The 18,895-nt window shown below is 45.4% G+C and overlaps 1 protein-coding gene across 8 annotated transcripts in view; it reads left to right on the top strand.

Annotated features, from left to right (window-relative positions):
* The window catches only part of Eps15l1 (epidermal growth factor receptor pathway substrate 15 like 1), an 80,659-nt gene that overhangs the window by 38,811 nt on the left and 22,953 nt on the right, over positions 1 to 18,895 (top strand). For 7 of the 8 annotated variants that reach the window (XM_021653830.2, XM_021653826.2, XM_060387359.1 and 4 more), the window contains exons 17-21: positions 2,236 to 2,359; positions 3,295 to 3,345; positions 4,527 to 4,663; positions 7,477 to 7,537; positions 8,393 to 8,475. In XM_021653830.2, coding sequence (XP_021509505.1) covers positions 2,236 to 2,359; positions 3,295 to 3,345; positions 4,527 to 4,663; positions 7,477 to 7,537; positions 8,393 to 8,475 — 456 coding nt within the window. The remainder of the gene's footprint in view (positions 1 to 2,235; positions 2,360 to 3,294; positions 3,346 to 4,526; positions 4,664 to 7,476; positions 7,538 to 8,392; positions 8,476 to 18,895) is intronic. The other variant, XM_060387357.1, reaches the window with a different exon arrangement.

The following is an 18,895-nucleotide window of genomic DNA, read 5'->3' as shown; positions in this document are numbered from 1 at the left end:
GGCCGGTGGCTGGATGTGTTCATGTTTGTAGGTGGGGAAAAATTCTGTCAAGAACTGTCATCGTTTTTCTTTAGTCTTAATGTGAGCCCTTCCAGGGCTTTGACTGCAGTGTTGGGCTGCATGCATGCTCAGTGAGCCATTGCCACTCAGCTGCATCCAGCTATTCTATGGCCCCCTCTGGGAAGGGAGCCACAGCTGCGTGGAGTGTGGGATCCCTCTTGAAATCATGGGGTCAGCCCCACTATCCTATCACGTGCAGGACTGGTAGTGTGATTCCCAGGGAGGTTTGTGCCATTGAAACCCATTCCCTCATCATCTTCCCTTCAGTGATAGAAAACGATAGATTGTCAGTAACCGGCTCTGTCGATGAAAGGCGTGATGCTACAGAACTAACTGTAAGCTTCCTTTCTGAGACCCAGCTGTTGTGACCGACTCTGTTCCTCATCCCTCTCTTTCAGGACACAGTCTGTTCCTTGCCCAGGGCTAGGACAGGAGGTTCTTCAGCCAGTCCCAGGGCTTCCTTAGGTTGTGACCTTCCACCAGCATCTCTCTGTCCTTAAATCCCAACAGCTGTGTGTCTTTCCTTTGTCCATGGTATAGCAGAGAGGTCTGTCTCCTGCCCCTTTTGGTCAGAATCTCCATCGAGTTTCTCTCCATCCTTGAACCCCAGCAGCTGCACTGGGGTGTGTGCATCTTGGGGCTGGCAACACCCAGGCATCATCAGCAGATGCCCGCTAGCTGCATCTGTATTTGCCCTCCTTGAGCACCAGGCCTGGCTTCCCTAGGAAGGCCTGTGCCCAGAAGCTCTGAAGAATTGGTCCCAGGTAAGAAGATGGCCCACCTACTTCTTCACCCTACTCACAGCCCAATTAAGGATTACTGCTTATTATTATTATTTTTTTTAATCTTTGTTTTTTCATTTCCTGAGAGACTGTGTGGCCAGGCTGGTCAGGAACTATTAATTTTCCTGCCTCGGCCAGAACAAGGGTAATGTTCCCCATTCCCATTGGTAGCTTCCTCTTAACCCATGCCCTCTAGGCACCATTCTCCAGGTGCAGGCAGCCTTATTAGAATTTTGGAATTAATAGCCCTCTGGGCTATTTGTGTAATTTCTCTAAACCATTGTTTGCTTTCACAGATGCCCCAGCTTTGAAATGACTTGGTCATGGGAGAAGTGATAGTCCTTTGACCAGCCATGAATGCAACTGTAAGAAACAATTTGCAGGTTGTGGTAGCCCATACATTTAGTGCCAGTATTGTATGAGCATAAGGCCAGCCTTGTCTACATAGTAGGTTCAGCTAGTCAGGACTACAAAGCATGAGACCCTGCTGCCTCGGAAAATGAAAAATTATTCCAGTTAGACAGCCTTGCTTTGTGGAAGATTGTGTCCCTCAAGCAGAGCAGATCCCTGATTTCTCAGCCCAGTGTTCTGTTTGTAGAGTTCTCTTACCCGTCAGGCCATTCCCACTATGAAAAAAGCACTCTTCAAAAGTAAATGGTGGTGGGGTTTTTTTTTGTTTGTTTGTTTTTTGTTTTTTGTTTTTTCCCTGCTTTGAATACACTTGCTAGTTTCTAGAAATAAGCACCTTTTTATAAAAATGCAAAGTGTCCTGCATGCTTTAGCAGCTCCTACTGCACCATCATCACCCTAAGCCCCACTTCCTACTTGGGCGGAAACAGCCTAAATGTTTCTTGACATAGAATTATGGGGGTGTGGGTCATTCCAAGCCCTTGGCCGGGCTCTGGCCCTGTCATTCTGCTTTCTGCCCCTGTGAATGTGTCAACTTCAGGGCCCTTGTATAAATGGGACCACACAGCATTTATCTCTCTCAACATCTTATTTCCACTTAACTGCACATCTGAAGTCTTCTCCGTTTACACCAGAATTTCTTTCCTCTTTGAGGCTGAATATTATTCCACCATACGGGTGGGTAGATTCCATCTATTTACTCATTCAGCTCAGAAACTTCATTACATTTGTTTTAAATTTATTGAAAAGTTTCAAAGCTGTGGTGCAGCATTTCCAAGTGTTCCACACCTGGTTTCCATTGCACCTTAGTAAACAGAACAGTGTCCAGGGTTGTTTTTAGCCAAAATCTCCACTGTAGTGACTCCTCTTCAGCAGTCTGCTCCAGGTCACCGTGTGTCAAGTGCAGGTCTGAGTTAGCTGTGGAATCCGCCACTTGGCTTAAATCAGAAGTAACTCAACACCTGTCCTCTATTCACCATCCTAGGAAGATCCTTTCAAAAACAAAGCCTTATTGTTTAGCAACAATTCCCAAGAGCTGCATCCAGACCCCTTCCAAGCGGAGGACCCCTTCAAGTCTGACCCGTTTAAAGGAGCTGACCCCTTCAAAGGTACATGCCAGCCTATGTCTCCATGTTTCTTTTCTTTGAAAAAAAAAAAAAAAAAAAGTATGTGTGTATGGGTGTTTTGCCTGCATACAAGTCCATCTTGTGTGTGTGTGTGTGCACACAGTTCCCCAAAGGGCAAAAGAGAGTGAGAGAGTGTCACATTGTTAGTTAGGGACAGTTGTTAACTGTCATAGCCACCTCTTCAGACCCTTAACTTCCAGGGTTTTGTGTGTGTGTGTGTGTGTGTGTGTGTGTGTATGTTGAGACGGTCTCTCTATGTAGCTCTGGCTGTCCTGCAACTCACTATGTAAACCAGGCTGGCCTTTGAACTCATAGAGATCCTCTGCCTCTTGAGTGCTAGGATGAAAGGTGTGTGCCACCATGTCTGTGGAGCTTGATAATGGCATCTTAGGTCTAAGAAAAAGAGAAAGCAACCTTGGCATCATCATAGGTCATCATGACTTGACCAGGACAGCCACTGTGTTCCTGTTCTCTTATTGAGCAAGGTAGGAGGAGATGCAGGGATCCAGGGTAGGAAAAGAAAAATAGGTTCTTCAGAGACTGTAGTTCTTTTTTTTTTTTAGATTTGTTTATTATTTATACAGTATTTTGCCTGCATGCCAGAAGAGGGCACCAGATCTCACTATAGATGGTTATGAGTCACTATGTGGTTGCTGGAAATTGAACTCAGGAAATTTAGAAGAGTAGCCAGTACTCTTAACCTCAGAGCCATCCGTCTAGCCTGAGACTGTAGTTCTTTTTATAGCCATCCTGGTTTGCCCTAACTGTTTGCCTGCTTGGGGCTGCCACTTTTCACTGTGACATTTTTGCGACAGGGTCAGTGTACACAGAGACACTCGTTTCCCCTAAGCCAGGCAGAAGGCCTGCCTGCTGTTGTCCTCCCTCCATTCACCTGCCTGCTTCTCTCTTTGCTCCAGGTGACCCTTTCCAGAACGACCCCTTCTCAGAGCAGCAGGCAACAACTGCAGGTAAAGGCTGGCTTCCTTGTGTCCCTGACAGCACCCAGAGTCTCTCCAGACCCACTACATTTGGGGGCAGAGTCACAACTGGTGCCCTACTTGTCTTGTTGGGTATGTGGTGTAACTGTCACACATGGTGAGACTTCCCACCACTCATGCCAGGGATAGTGATGCCATAGCAAAAGACAGCCATGATATGTCACTTGTTTTTCCTCTTGTTTTGGCATTTCCTTGTGTGCCCAAAGGCCTGAGTTCCATCCCCAGTACCACAGAAGCAAAAGATTTGTGTTATCTGCATCCCCACAGGACTCCCATCTATCACAGTAGTTCCACCCTGCCCAGTGCCTGGTGCCACCAGTGTACCTCTGCCCCTGACATCACTCCCCATTGGTTATTTTTTTATTTTAAAAAATTATTTATTTTTATTTTATGTGCATCTGTATTTTGCCTTTAGTGACTGAGTGAATGTGTGTGTGTGTGTGTCAGATCCCTTGGAATTGGAGCTGCAGACAGTTGTGAGCTGCCATGTGGGTGCTGGGAATTGAACCCAGGTCCTCTGACAGCAGCCAATGCTCTTAGAGCTGAGCTATTTTTCCATTCCCTGGTTATTATTTTTAAATGCAGTTTTACTACAGAGCATAATGTGTACACCACAGAATTCTTCTTTTAAAAAATTTTTATAAGATGGCCATTGGTGGCACACAGCTTTAATCCCAGCACTCCAGTAACTTATGAGGCAGAGGCAGGTCAACATAGCAAGATCCTGTCTCATGAAACTTTTAGTTAAGTATTGGTGTGTGTGTCCTTGCGCGTGCGCACGCACGAGAGACAAGAAGGACGTGTAGAGGTTGGGGACAACTTGGAGGAGTCAGTTATCTTCCTCCATGTGGGTTAGTCTGTCAGGGTTGGCAACAAACGCTTATATCCATTTTGCTGTCTCTCTTTCCCAGTAAAGCCTTTGATAGATGTGTAGAATTGTAGAAGATTGGAGTATAGTCTATCACCATAAAAGGTCTCCTAACCTGTGGCCATTGTCCCCATTCTGACCCCTGGACAACCGACCTCAGTCACCACAGTTTTTACCACATCCTGAGCCCTCTGTCCCTGGTGTGCTCTCCTTGTGTCTCCCCGCTGTCCTCTCATAAATCTCCCTGGTGTCATTGCTTACCATTTGTGCTCTCTTTTTCCAGACCCATTCGGAGGGGACCCTTTCAAAGAAAGTGACCCATTCCACAGCTCAACCAGTGATGACTTCTTCAAGAAACAGACAAAGAACGACCCGTTTACCTCAGACCCTTTCACCAAGAACTCCTCCTTACCTTCAAAGGTGAGTGATTTCTGCAGGGCTCCTTTGACAGAGTCTGATCTGATGTGTGTTGGGATTGGTTCATAGTGTTGGGGGAGGCTGGCCTGCACGGCCAGGAGCTATGATTACAAGCCTGGTCTCTTCCTGGTTGGTGAAGTAGCTTCCTGTGCTGTCATTGCCAAGTCCTGACTTGTGAGCCAGGGTACTACAGCTCCAAGTTGGAGCCAGAGCGGCTCTTCAACTAGCTCTTGTCCCTTCCAGTCCCTTTCCATTGCTGTGGTCCTGTGCTTCCACCTCCACTCCATCTTCTACAGCAAAACATGTAGTTGGGCATGGTGGCCACATCTGTTGTCTTGTCTACTCAGGAGAGTGAAGCAGGGAGAAGATTTGAGTTCAGGAGTCCCCAGCCATCCGAGGCAACACAGTGAAGGCCCCATAGATTCCACACACTCCCTTCATCAGACTGCCCTGGGGTCTCTCTTTTAAAATTACAGTTTTATTTAGTTTTATAGTTCTTTTTAATACATATATGTGTGTATATGTACATATGTGATAATGCATATTATAATGTATATATCATATATATTGTACTATATATGTAATTGTGTGTGTCTACATGAATTTATGTGCACCACATCTGTGTAGGTGTCCTGGGAGGCCAGAAGCCATCAGATCCCCTAGAGCAGGAGGTCAGTCTGTTGTGAGTTGCTTGACATGGATGTTGGGAACCAAACTCTGCAAGAGCATCAATTGTTCTTAATCAACTGATGTGTCTACAACCCCTTTTTGTGCACGTGTGTGAGCGTGCATCAGAGCACAACATACATTGATGTCTTTTTCCACCAAGAAGGTTCTTGGGATCAAAGTCAGATGGTCAGGCTTGGCAGCAAGCACGCTTACTCAATGAACCATCTCGTTAGCTATGCTCTGGGATCTTTCTAGTACAAATCACTAATAGTGTCATTGAGTTAGATAACTTAGGGGGTGATGGCCTGGTTTCTGTTGCTATAACAAAATTCCTGAGGCTGCACACTTAATAAAGCAAAGAGGTTTATTTTGGTTCAGAGTGCTGGAGGCTAGTATGGCTACAACATTGCAGAAGCCTGAGATGATAAACAGCCCTGTCCAGAAGAAACGTTTTTATACAAATGAAGAACCAAAATGCTAGGAGGGGCCAAGCTTGCTTGTGTTTTCCCCTTCATGTAACTTTCCCCTTCATGTAACTTTGCATCATGATACAAGTACAAAGTTTCACAGCTAACCTCAGACATGCCAGGGTTCAAATGCACTCAGAATGCTGTGTATATTCTCTTCAGGCTGTGTATAGAATATAAGAAGTGATTCAAGATCAGCCTGGTCTTCATGGCAAGTAGTTGGGTTACATAGTGAGTTGCTGTCTCAAAAAAAAAAAGCAAAAAACACAGGGCTGGGGTGCTAGAGTGATGGCTCAGCAGCTAAGAACAATCTTGTGCAAGCCTGAGCTTGCTTTCAGACCTTAGGCCCCAGGTCTGCCTGTGCTCTTTGACATACACAGCCTGTAAGCCTATTACTAAGCTGGCTGTCATCCCAGCTCCGTGAGAGACCCTGCCTCAGAGGAGTGAGGTGGGAAGTGATAGAGCAGTTGCCTCTTTTTACATGCATACTCACCAACACGGAGAAACAAGTGAGTTTCATGTTGAGACTGGGGTCCCCTCCCAATATCATGTGTGCAGAGGTCTACAATTCAGAATCTAGCCCCTTTGCCCAGCAAGTTGGAGAAGTAAAGCACAATCTAGAATTGCTTTTCTGTTGGAATTAAAAAAAAAAAAAAAAAGATTTTAAAGAGTTGTTATTTTATTTGTATAGATGTTTTGTCTGCATGTTTGCCTGTTACCTATGGAGGCTAGAAGAGGGTGTCAGATCACTGGACCTCGAATTACAGGTGGTTGTGAGCCACCATGTAGGTGCTGGGAACCAAGCTCTGGCCCACTGGAAAGGTAGCCAGTGCTTGTAACTGTTCTGACCTTTTTTTTTTTTGAGATAGGTGCTCTCTGTATATCCCTGACTGGCCTGGGACTCACAGAAACCTGCCTGCCTCCCTCCGCCTTCAGAGTGCTAGAGTGTTGTCATTTTTGCTTTGATGGGTTATATCTGGTTCTCTTACTCTTCTTTATTTCTCTCTATTCCTTTTGAAGCATAGTCTCTCTGGGTAGTCCCAGGTGGCCTCAAAGATCCACCAATCCTCCTGCCTTGACCTTCTGCGCACTGGGATGACAGGTGTAAATTTAAAAGAGTTACATACTCTTTTATTACTTACTTACTTGTTTGTTTATTTATTTTTGGCTTTTTTGATGCAAGGTTTCTCAGTGAGTATAGCCCTAGCTGTCCTGAAACTTCCTTTGTAGACCAGGCTGGCCTAAAACTCAGAGATCTGCCTTTGCTTCTCCAGTACTATGATTAAAGGCATGTACCACCAAGCTAAGTAGACATAGAATGGTTCAAGCATGTGTCATTTCTGATTCTCTTCCTTCCATTGGACGACAAGACTTTCCTCCCATTATTGAGCAATACTACCTCTCACTGGAGAATCCTGGGCAGAGCTCCACCCTCATCCCTTCTGCCACATCTTAATACTGTCTGTATGTGGCTGTTACTCGATTCTCAGGCCTTTGGTTCATTGGTAATTTGTGGGGACCATAGAATTCATTAGTGTTACCTGCAGCAGGGCATCTGTTGGGGGTTATCCTACACTTGTCTAAGTCACCCACCCTCCCGAGGTATTTATGGCATTTGAAATTGTTAGGGAAATTGAGTGGCTAGATGGCAGAATAAACTCTTCCTGTCTTCTCCCTCAGCTCGACCCATTTGAGTCCAGTGATCCCTTCTCATCCTCCAGCATCTCCTCGAAAGGATCAGGTGAGACTTTTGAAGCTCCTGACCTCCGTAGCTCACATCACCCCTCAGTAATCCTCCAGATTAGTGTAGCCTCAGGTGGAACTTTCAGGTCCTTGCCTGAGACTCTTAGGCCAAAGTGAATGTGTTGTAGTCCCCCAGATCCCCTTCCTCAATCTTATCCCTTACAGTAGCTGGCATCCTTCCAGACAGTAGGAATCTTTTTGTTAACCCCAGTGCCGTGAGGACCATTTGCTCATTGTTCTTTCCTTCTTTCTTTCTTTCTTTCTTTTTTTGTTTTGTTTTTTTTCCAAAGCAAGGTTTTTCAGTGTAGTCCTGGCTGTCCTGGACTTGCTTTGTAGACGAGTCTGACCTTAAATCTGCCTGCCTCTGCCTCCCAGAGTACTGGTATTACAGGTGTGTGCCACCACACCTGGCTTGCTCACGTCTGATCCCAGCACTGGAAAACTGAGGATCACCAGTTTCAAAACAGAACCAGGCGTGATAGTATACAACTTTAACAATCCTACTATTCAGAAGTCAGAGGCAGGGGGATCTCTGTAAGTTCCATTGGGCTACAGAGTGAGACTTAAAGAAGAGGGAGTCTCTCCCAGCTGTTAACCCTATACGTATATAAATGGCTACCCTTAAATGTCTTATTCTGTCATCTTGCCTGCTTCTCCTGGACTGGTAGGACAGCAGGTTCAGACAGGAACTGACCCTTCCTTTAATCATTGTGATCCACTGCCCTCACAAGAACTGTCTTCCCAGACACATTCACAGCCCTGAGTCTCTTGCTCCTGGACCCTAGAATTGACCCTTGACTCTTAGGCATATCTGCTCAGACCATAACCACAACCCTGTTGGTGCCACTCACAGATCCCTTCGGAACCCTAGACCCCTTTGGAAGCAGCTCCTTCAGCAGTGCCGAGGGCTTTGCTGACTTCAGCCAGATGTCCAAGGTAAGGCCCCTCCCAAGAAGTCTCAGCCATGGCCTGTGTCCACATGCCTCTTGTGTGGGTGGCTAGGCATAACTGCTCTCACATACATATGTTCCTGTACTTTCATACTCTTGAGTACAACCTTACATAGCAGTGAGTGGACAGGGTCTAGAAAATACCCCTGACCTGGGATAGGATATGTTACCTTGTATACATGCTGCCATGGCCCAAGTCCCTTTGGTGCTGTCAACCATTGCTCATCTTGCTCTCACTAGCATCACACAAGGATCAGATCTCAGGGCATGAAGTCAGCTCCTCTGTGGCCAAGCACACTCAAGGGCAGGCAGTGGCCTGAGATGGTACATTTTTCTGTCTGCCAAGGCCCTAGGAAAGGAAGAGATAGACATGTTGATCACAGAAGGCCAGGTTAACAGGCCTCAGGCTTGAGGTATATGGATAAAGTTGACCATACAAATACCTGAAGCCTCCAGGGACCAAACTCTAGAGGGTTTTGGATGGCAAGCTCAGAGTACATGTGAATAAATATTCAAATGAATATAGCTTGTGCTGCTCAAGGACAAAAGCCATAGCCCTGTGTTAAATAGGGACCTCTGAAAGGCTTCCCTACCTGCTCTGTCTCTGGCCTGCACTGTGACTGGTGTCATTCATCAAGACGGATATGGTCAGAGAGCCGCATCTTGAGCTCAGCAAGAAATCAGCTGGCAGGTAGCACCCCAGATGAACTGGTCAAGAAAAGCAGCTCAAAGCTGGGCTTGGGTGTACATCTTCCTCCAGCACTTGGTAGGCTCAGGTGGGAGGACTGCTCTGTGACTTGGAGGCCAGCCTGGGCCACACAGGGTGTTAGACCTGTCTGAGAGGAAAGCAGTAGGGTTCATCCTTATCAAGACCTTGCTAAGCTGGAGTCATGGTCTTGGTGAGAAGGGACTAAGTCACAGGTTCTGGCCCAGTACACTAGGGGCATTGTGTCAGTTGGTTTGATGTATGTTGGTGTCACCTTTGGCAATAAATAAAGAAGTCAAGCCAGCTGTGGTGGCAAACATGTAAGGACAACCCTACTCACCTGTCCCAGCTCCCTCATCTACTCTGCTCCTGTCCTCTGGCAGGGAACACATCTGTCCTTAGAATGGTTGCTGTGCCTTGCCAGTGCTCCTCATGAGGCGTGGTTTCTCTAGCAGAATCCATTCTCTGACTGTGGCCAGGCAGTGGTGAAGGAGTCACAGGGTGGCAGTCCTGTCCCCTCTTGGTTCTTTCCACCTGAAGGAGGCGGTGGGATAGAGTTCTGAGGGTGCAGGCCTCCCTTGGTATCCATAAAGATGGGTTGCATGATGCCCAGGGGACATCATAATCCTCGATGGCAGTCCTCCTGTGATGTGACTCCATACCCAGACTGTGCCTGTGGGTGCCTTCAAGTGTCTTGCAGGATGTGTGAGCTGTGTACATAGTTCCATGGTAGGTAGCAGGAATGAAGCTGCACATGTGTACTCAGTACAGACACAGCGTTTTTCTCTTCAGTGTGAGGTTGGGTGGATCCTCAGGTGTGGAACCGTAGGAGATGAAGACCAAGCATAGATGGCATCATGGGGTCCCTTCCCTCACCCACCAACTGCCCAGTGATTCTCAGCTGCCCAAGGCTGGCAGCAGTAGCAACATGCAGTGTGGCATGTAGCTTCCCAGAAACACTTGGCATGCTGCAGGTTCTCAGCATAGTGACAAACATACACAGGAAGGCCTGGCTTCTAGCAAGAGGCCTGCAGTTGGTACACTCAGGAGGCTCCTGCAGCACCTAACATTAGAGAGGCAGAGGCGGTTGTGAGCCTTGGAAACCCAGTACCTGCAATCAGGATTTGTTGGCCACGTGGGGGCAGCAGCCTACAAGGGCTGGTGACCAGGGCTGTCTACAGTGGGCTCCTTCCAGCTAGCCAGGAAACTGTTCCCTCCTAATTGTCATCCTCAGCGAAGGCCTGAGCAAGTGTCCAAGGTGTCCAAGGTTGTAGGTTGCTGATGGGGAGGGATCAGCCAGTGCTGTGGTCACTGCCTGGTTGCTTATACTTGTGTAAGCAGCTCTAGGTAAGCTCATGAGTCACAGAAAGAACAAGAAAACCAAAAACATAGGAGTGGAACTAGCTGGGGGGAAAAATGGTTTGTAGGTAGTTGGAGGGAGTGACAGGGCTATGGGAGTACACATGTGGAAGTATTAGTAAGTTGAAAGTCTTTAGAGAGTGGCCATGCGCGTGGCTGTGGACTGGAGCCTGGGCTGCTCTCCAGGCACTAGGATTCCAGGCTGGAAGAAGTGCTAGCTGCCACCCCTACCTAGCCTTCCATGTCTCTCTGCCCAGCTGCCCTCCAGTTGAGCAGGCCCCCTTCTCCTGAGGAAGCCCAACAGGCCTGTCCTCTCCCCCTGCAGCTAGCATAGGAAAGCCAGGCCCACTTCCTGTGCTCGGCACCAGGCCAGGATTGCTACAACTATGGAAAATCCTGTCCCATGCACTGTGCACCATCCCAGGACTCTTGACTTCGTGACACTTGAAGGCTGTGCCTGCCCTGCCCCCAACCCCCACTAAATCTCTGGTTACTATGCTAGTTTTCAAGAACATGGTATAAATAAATCTGAAGGGAAATGAAAGTAGAGTGGCAAGGGTTTGTTTTTTTTTTCTCTCTCTCTCTTAGCTTTCTTTTTTCTTTTTTTAACCATCACCACCAGCCCTTCCGCACCTGAGCAGGGTGGGGCAGCAATGTGTGCCATTCCTCACTCCTAGAATTAGTGTCCTACCTCTGCACAGTTGTGCTGAGAAAAGTGACAGCAGGCTCTGATGCCAGCAGGCAGCACCAGGCTCTGTCTTAGGGTTACTATTCCTGTGATAAAACTCCATGACCAAAGCAACTTGGGGAGGAAAGGGTTGGTTTGTCCTATGCTTCCACATCATTGTTCATCACCAAAGGAAGTCAGGACACGAACTCAAATGGGGCAAGAACCTGGAACAGGAGCTGATGCAGAGACCATGGAGGGGTGCTGCTTACTGGCTTGCTTCTCATGGCTTGCTCAGCCACTTTCTTAAAGAGCCCAGGAGCACCGCCCAGGGATGCACCATCTACAATGGGCTGGGCCTTCCCACTCAACGACTAAACAAGAAACTGCCCTACAGGCTTTACATCCTCACGGAGGTTATTTTCTCAATGGGAGCTCCCTCCTCTCTGATGAATTGAACTTGTGTCATGTTGACATAAAACTAACCAGCACAGGTCCGCAGCTGTTCTAGGCAGTTATTGAGCCTCAGTGACATTTGCTTGCTTTAAAAATGAGTTCCCCCCGACTGCAGGTATGGTCAGTGGCACAAGCCTACAGAGCATGATCAGGGCCCTGGGTTCAACCCAGCACTCCAGCTGAAAAGGAAATCAAAGTAAGTTCCCTAAAGTGTGTTTGTACAGCACACAGAATGTAAACAAGTCTAACTTCTTTCACCTTCCCTCCACCGGAACCTAAAAGGGAGGCCACCTATGTAGTAGTTAGGTGGGTGTCAGCCTGTTTTCAGTGACTTTCAACCTTAGCGCGTGCTTTTGTTTTCTTTTTTTAAAAAGTTTTGCATTGGTGCTGATGGAACACAGGGTCCCCTGTAAGCCAGGGAGGGGACTCTGCCCTGAGCCACACCGCTAGTCCTTTATGGCTGTTCCTCAAAACCGCTCTTCAGAAGGTCTGAGCAACCTACACTGGCAAGGTTCTGGGGCAGTTGCAGTGGTTAGCTCACACCTGCCCCCGAGTGCCTGCTGCTGTTGGAAGCATACCTTGTACCTCCCCAGTTCCTAGGCCTTACAGAAACCTTTCTAAAAATAGCAGCCTGTCTTAAATTCATTGCTTGAGTAGAAAGAGCCAGATCCCAAAGACTGGGAAACCTAAAATCATCAAAACTGGGGCTAGAAGCACTTGGGAGACAGGCAGGTGGAACTGGACAGGAATGGAACCCTATGCTATGAGGGAAGCTAGGCTGACGCAGTCAAGCCTGTCTCTTTCAAGGTAGCAAATAGTTGGGTGAGTTTAAGTCCCAGGGGGAGTTGACAAATCTGGCTGGCCTGAAACATTGCAGCCAGCTGGAGGCTCAGGCAGCCCTGGGTCCTGAGTATCACCAGGTATCCTAAGCATGCCCTTGCATCTCCCTTACCCTGTTGTGTGGATTAGGAAATAGAAATGCCCAGGCTCTCATCATCCTACCTGTGACTCAGGGCTTCCCCAGTCAGGAGTCCTGTCCCAGGAAGCAGCTCATACACACAGAGAGCACCACAAGACTGGGAGCCTCAGCCACACCACACCTTCTCCCCAGGGTTCTGCATTTCAAACCACAGAACCAAGCCTGAATGCACGTGGGCTCCAGCACAAGGGTTCCAACACTCAAACATCTTCAGCTAACAAGTGGCTTCTCTTTTTAAATTGCCATTTCTGGGCTGGAGAGATGGCTCAGAGGTTAAGAGCACTGCCTGCTCTTCCAGAGGTCCTGAGTTTAATTCCCAGCAACCACATGGTGACTCACAACCATCTATAATAAGATCTAGTGTCTTCTTCTGGCGTGCAAGTGTATATGCAGATAGAACATTGTATACATAATAAATAAATAATATATATTAAAAAATTAAAAAAAATAAATTGCCATTTCTTTGGGAATATCATGGTACTCATATGGAACTCAGGGGATAACTACGCGCGCGCGTGCGTGTGTGTGTTTTCCCCCACTATATAAATCCAGAGATCAAACTCAGGTCACCAGGCTTGCTTGTAAGTACATTGAACCATCTCTCCAGCATTGAGTGGCACATACCTGTCTCATCCTGTGTCTTGTCTGGAGGCTAGAGTAATGTGTGTAAGGGCAGGCAGCCTCAGGCTTATGGTGAGACCCTATCTCAAGCAACCACTAGCCCATAGATGAGCGTATTGTCCCTCTTCCCATTCCCCAGAACCAGGAGGAATTGGGATCATGCTTACGTGTCTCACAGTACATGAGCGTGTGGATACCCATCTTGGGAGCCCTTTCCCAGTGGATGCCTGGAACCTGTATTTACTGTTCCCTCTGCACCTGTATTTCTGGCAAAATGTGACTCGTAAACAAGGCACAAATGACACATGGATGCTGCAAAAAAAAATTATTTCAGACTCAGGAATTGCTTTTCCGGAATTTTTATGTCCTCAGCATGCTGGACTGTGAAAAGGTGGGCAGCTGTATCAATTGAACCATCTCTGCTGCTCTGTCCAGGGTATGTTACTTGACGCTTCCGTTCTAGAGCATCCTGACAGTGAGGGTCTCTTGTCTCCATCACGTTAAAGATGAGAAATCAAGGCAGAGAGAATTGGGCTGGGATTTTAGCCCAGGCTGAGCAACACGACTCAGCTCTGACCACAGGGCTCGACAGCCTAACCAGGCTGCTGTTTTGGTAACTTCTGTGGACAGGCTCTGAATTAAGACTGTCATTTATGTGGAAAGACTGTGAGTGTTCTTAGTAGAGAAGCTGCTTATGAATACACTGTATCCCCAGCACTCCAGGCCTTCCTGCATGAAGCTCCCAGATGTAGGGCATGGGGAATGAGGCTCTGGTTAGAAAGTGAATCGGGGCCTTGCAGAATCATGTTGTCTTGTTCATGTGTGTGCACATGTACATATGGTATTTGTTACAGCATGTGTGCATGTAGGCCAGAGGTCAGTGTTAGATGTCTCTTGACGTTGACGTTGATTTTTTTAACAAACCTACTTTACTTAGGGTTATTAAATGCTTCTACCTCTCTTGCAACCCCCCAACACCAGGTAGGAGGGAAAGAAGGTTAGGAGGACAGGGGTCAGAGTTCTCTCTGCAACTTCCCACTGGGTAGGCTCATACGATTCCTTAGGGGCAAGACCAAGACCAGTCGTCCAGAAATCTAGAAGTCCAGGTGACCAGCAAATCAGCAAGCAGTCCTCCTCCAGGCAGCTGCGCCTCCTTCCTCTGTTATATTTATACAACTCAAAGTCCTCAGAATTCAACTGATTCCACCTGGGGAAAGCCACGGTTCCACACAAGACACTTAACAGGTGTGGACAAACTAAAACCCCCCTACTTGGAATTTTAACAAAAACATGTTTACCTATCATAAACCAAACGTCCACAACATTTCCCCCTTTCTGTTTCAAAAAAATTGGCTTTCCCCTAACATCAATAAACTATGTACAGTAAGAATTAGGAGAATTATCAGGTAAGATCACATTCACAATTTCCAGTCCATTTGTATTTGGCAATCTTGGAAAAAATACTCCATTTTCTATCCTATCCTGTTGAGTCCGAAGTTGTGTACCTAAACCATTTTCTTCTATCAACTTGAAAACATCTAGACCTTAAATTTGATTATAGTAAAACTATGACTGTCTAGTCTTCAACCTCATCAGAGACGCTAGAAGGAAAAAAAAATAATACCTAACCATATAGGAAGCATAGAACAAACAGCTTCCAGAACTATAGAAATGAGACAGTTGACTGTCTGGACTGTCAGCAGAGGTTTCTCTGTGTCGTTTGGGCATCCAGTCTTCAGCCTACTGGCCCAGAGTATCAGGTTTTCCTGTGATGTAAAACAGGAATTTTGAAGGACTGACCACTTAGTCTCTGCAAAATTAGATAGTTCATTTTCCAGTGTCTGTTTGTTCATAGTTTGCTCAGACATCCTGCTATCAGCAGTTGAAGGACAGTTTTTTTTTCTCCAGTGGCTATCCTGCCATGTGTTTCTTTGATGCCCATCATCTTCTTGGAAGTATATTAGAAGTGCTGCCAGGAGAAGATGTGTCTCTCTTTCAGAAAAGCCTTATATTATTAAAATATTCTATAGATCTCTGAAGTATTTGAAGACCACCTATTTATCTACCGTTATATAGTGCATAATCCTATCTGTCCATCTGACTAAGGAGCAACGTTGCTTGTGTCTAGCTATGTACTATCTACTTAACCTTGCAAACATATACAAGAGACTAAATAAAGCTTATTTCTGTAATTAACTAAACTAATGTGTAACAAAACTACAAGTTAGATTATAGGTTGCTAACCACTAAATTGCATTTCCAGTCATCCTGAACAGTTTGCAATAGTTTTCATAAGACTAGAGTTTTACAACACCACAGTTTCAAATGAGCTGCATATGTACAATACATTAAGCAAAAGTTGAATAAAATATCCTTAAATTTCTGTCAGTATACAATAATCCATACCAATACATAATATTTGACACTGGTAGATTCAGTAACCTGCCTTTTATTCTGTAGTCTTATATCCCTCTCCCTCTTTTTTTTTTTTTCCTTTTTCTTTTTCTTTTCCCTAATACTGGCTAAGAAAGCAAAAGATAGAGGGGGAAAATGAAAAGAGATCCCTGATTTTTTAACCTTTACTTTTTTTCTCCCCTTACCATGACCAACTAACCAACAACACCCCACCCCACCTCTTGGAAATGGGGGTGTCATGTTCTTAAGTTTTGTTGTTGTTATTGTCCAGGGGGAAAACATCTTTTTTTGGTACCGTTTTTAAAAAATTAGGATATTGGCCAAGCACTGATGTGTTTTTTCTGTCTAGTCTCTGGTTTTTGTTCAGTCTCTTGAGTTTTTTTGTCCAGTCTCTCTGTTTTCTGTCTAGTCTCTGTGGAGCTGATCATTTGGGCTAGTCCTTTTGAACTTGACCTGGGTGTAGAATCTTTTTTTTTTTTTTTTTTAGATTTATTTATATATATAAACAGTGTTCTGCCTGCATGTGTGCCTGTATGACAGAAGAGGGCACCAGATCTCAGTATAGATGGTTGTGGGCCACCATGTGGTTGCTGGGACTTGAACTCAGGACCAGTGCTCTTAATCTCTGAGCCATCTCTCCAGGCCCTGGGTGTAGATTCTTGAAGAATCTCTCCCATTATTATTATTACTTTTTTTAATCATTAAGAGTTTGCAGTTGGTTCCAGTACCTTTTGTGGTCGAATTTTTTGTTGACTTATTCTATAACCAAAATAGCTAAGTGAATCTCTTTGTATTTCTTCTGGAGCAATCTGTAACCCCCAGCATGGCAGAATTCTTTGTGTTTCCTTAAACATTTTTTTCTAAAGTATCTGCATTAGAATGAGCCAAGGAAATAAATGATAGATTGAGGAAATTGCTTATGAATTATTATCACACAAAATATTGACTATTTAATATTCTTGGTGGCACCATTAATATTGAACTATTTAACATTCCTTGTGACAATACCCTCCAGTGGCTTCTCTTTATTGGATCACTGTTGTTCAGAGTAGGTACTGAGAAAGCAAACCTTTCCCTGCCCTGCTCATGCAAGGGTATTGTGAAAAAGCAGTCCTTTAACTCAGTTATTATTATAGGCCAAATTCTAGGTAACAAAGAAGGTAAAGGAATTCCAGGTTGTAAAAAAAAAAACAAAAAAAACTATTGGTTAGGGAGCTACAAGGGGGATACAGAGTGAATAAAGTGTAATTAAAAAAATTTTAAAACACCTGATGATTGATTGAACAATTGACTGTTGATCAAGTTAGATGAGAAATTTCTGGTGGGTAACATGTATTTAATAATAGTCTTAAGATGTGACAAAATATTATTCTGGAACTGTCTTAGTAGTGAAATGAAAGCATATAAAATTGAAGTACACACACACACACACACACACAAAACTCATTGGTTGAATGACTATTCACTGCTCTTAAGTCTGTTATCATCCTCCATTTTCCCGATTTCTTTTTTTATGACAAACACGGGCTGGTAGACTCTTCTATATGTTGAGCCTCTAGCTGCTCCTGTACCAGTTGTTGAAGTGCCTGCAGTTTTTCTTTTGTTATGGGCCACTGCTCTTGCCACACAGGTCTATTTGATAGCCACTTTAAGGACAAGGCTGTTGGTATTTCAGCAGCGGCCCCTCTTATAAATTTGGAAACTCAGTCCCAGGGATGTTCTGTTTGGCCAGTGGACACAGCTTGTGATTGTTCTTGATTTCACGTGTTGAAACCAGGAACATCTACCATTTCACCCCTAATTTCATCATTGGCTGTTTCTGGGATCGTGGGAATATTTGAGTGCCCCATTGTTGTAAAAGATCCCTTCCCCATAAATTTATGGGTATGTCAGCCACATAGGGTCTCAGCTTCCCTGTTTGTCCTTCTGGTCCCACATATTTAATTCACCATACACTTTGTCTTACTTGAGATAATTTACCAATTCCTATAAACTGTGTATAAACATTCTGAAGTGGCCATTTTGGATTCCAAGACTTTTGGGAGAGGATGCTGATGTCAGCTCCTGTATCTACCAAACCTTGTATTTCAACACAATTCATTTGTACTGTTAATTTGGGTCTCTGATCATTAACCACTGTCTGCCAGAACACAGGTTTTCCAGTACTCTCAAATGAGCCTGTTCTTTCTACCAGAGCGGCTTTGCCCTTGATGTGGGGCAACAGTAACAGCTGAGCAATTCTATCCCCATGTTAATTTGCATCTCCTTTTACATAGGCCATGATTTTAATTTCTTCCTTGCCATCCCCATCTAGAATACCTGGATGTACAATAAATCCTTGAGAAGTTAATCCACTTCTTCCTAAGATCATCCCTACTTGTCCCATAGGACAATAAACACCTGTGGTTAATTTGTAACATTCATCTCTGGCAGATAGGGTAAGAGGTTTATCTGTGGAAAGATACAAACCTGAGTTACCTTCAGTTGTTATCAAATCTGAAATTCTTAGTTTTGGTTTTCCTGCCTGCCTATTACCTCCTGGCTGTCCAACGGAAGACTGCTCCTATTGTTTGCTGTGAAGTCTCAAGCTGACAGGCCCTTCTGTCTGTTTCTGGATGGCAACAGGTTACCTTGTGTGTCCCTCTTGGAAAGGCAATCCCTAAACCAATGCTTTCCCTTGCCACAGTGGCTACAAAGCCCTGGGAGCCATTGTATTCCCTTATAGCCAGAATCTGCTTGTTTCCTTGTAGGAGCAAATGTACTGTATTCCTCAGAGTTAACAAACCCCTCCTATTTTGTGCTCTAACACGTGTAACCTTACAGTTTCTTTGTAAATGGCCAAATTCACCGCAATTAAAGCACCAGGTATTTTAATAACTGAGATCTTTGGCTCTAGCTTGTCCTATGATATTGGCATGCTGCTCCTGAGACATCAGTTGTCTCCCTTATCCATTCATGTACTGGGGCTCCTCCTGCTTTCAGTGGCCTAAGTGCTCTCTTACATTCAGTATTTGCATTCTTGTATGCCAAGATCAGTATCAACGCCTGTCTGCTCTCAGGGTCTGGTATGGCTCTATTTTAGAGCTGAACCCAATCTCTGTAAGAAGTTGGTGAAGGCTTCTCCAGGGCCCTGAATTACCTTAGTAAATGAGGTGGTTGTTTTACCAGGCTCCCCATCCATATCCCACGCTCTTAATGCTGTA

The sequence above is a fragment of the Meriones unguiculatus genome, chromosome 7 (genome assembly GCF_030254825.1).
Source record: "Meriones unguiculatus strain TT.TT164.6M chromosome 7, Bangor_MerUng_6.1, whole genome shotgun sequence".
Classification (NCBI taxonomy): domain Eukaryota; kingdom Metazoa; phylum Chordata; class Mammalia; order Rodentia; family Muridae; genus Meriones; species Meriones unguiculatus.
This window is presented reverse-complemented; position numbering and strand designations above follow the sequence as displayed.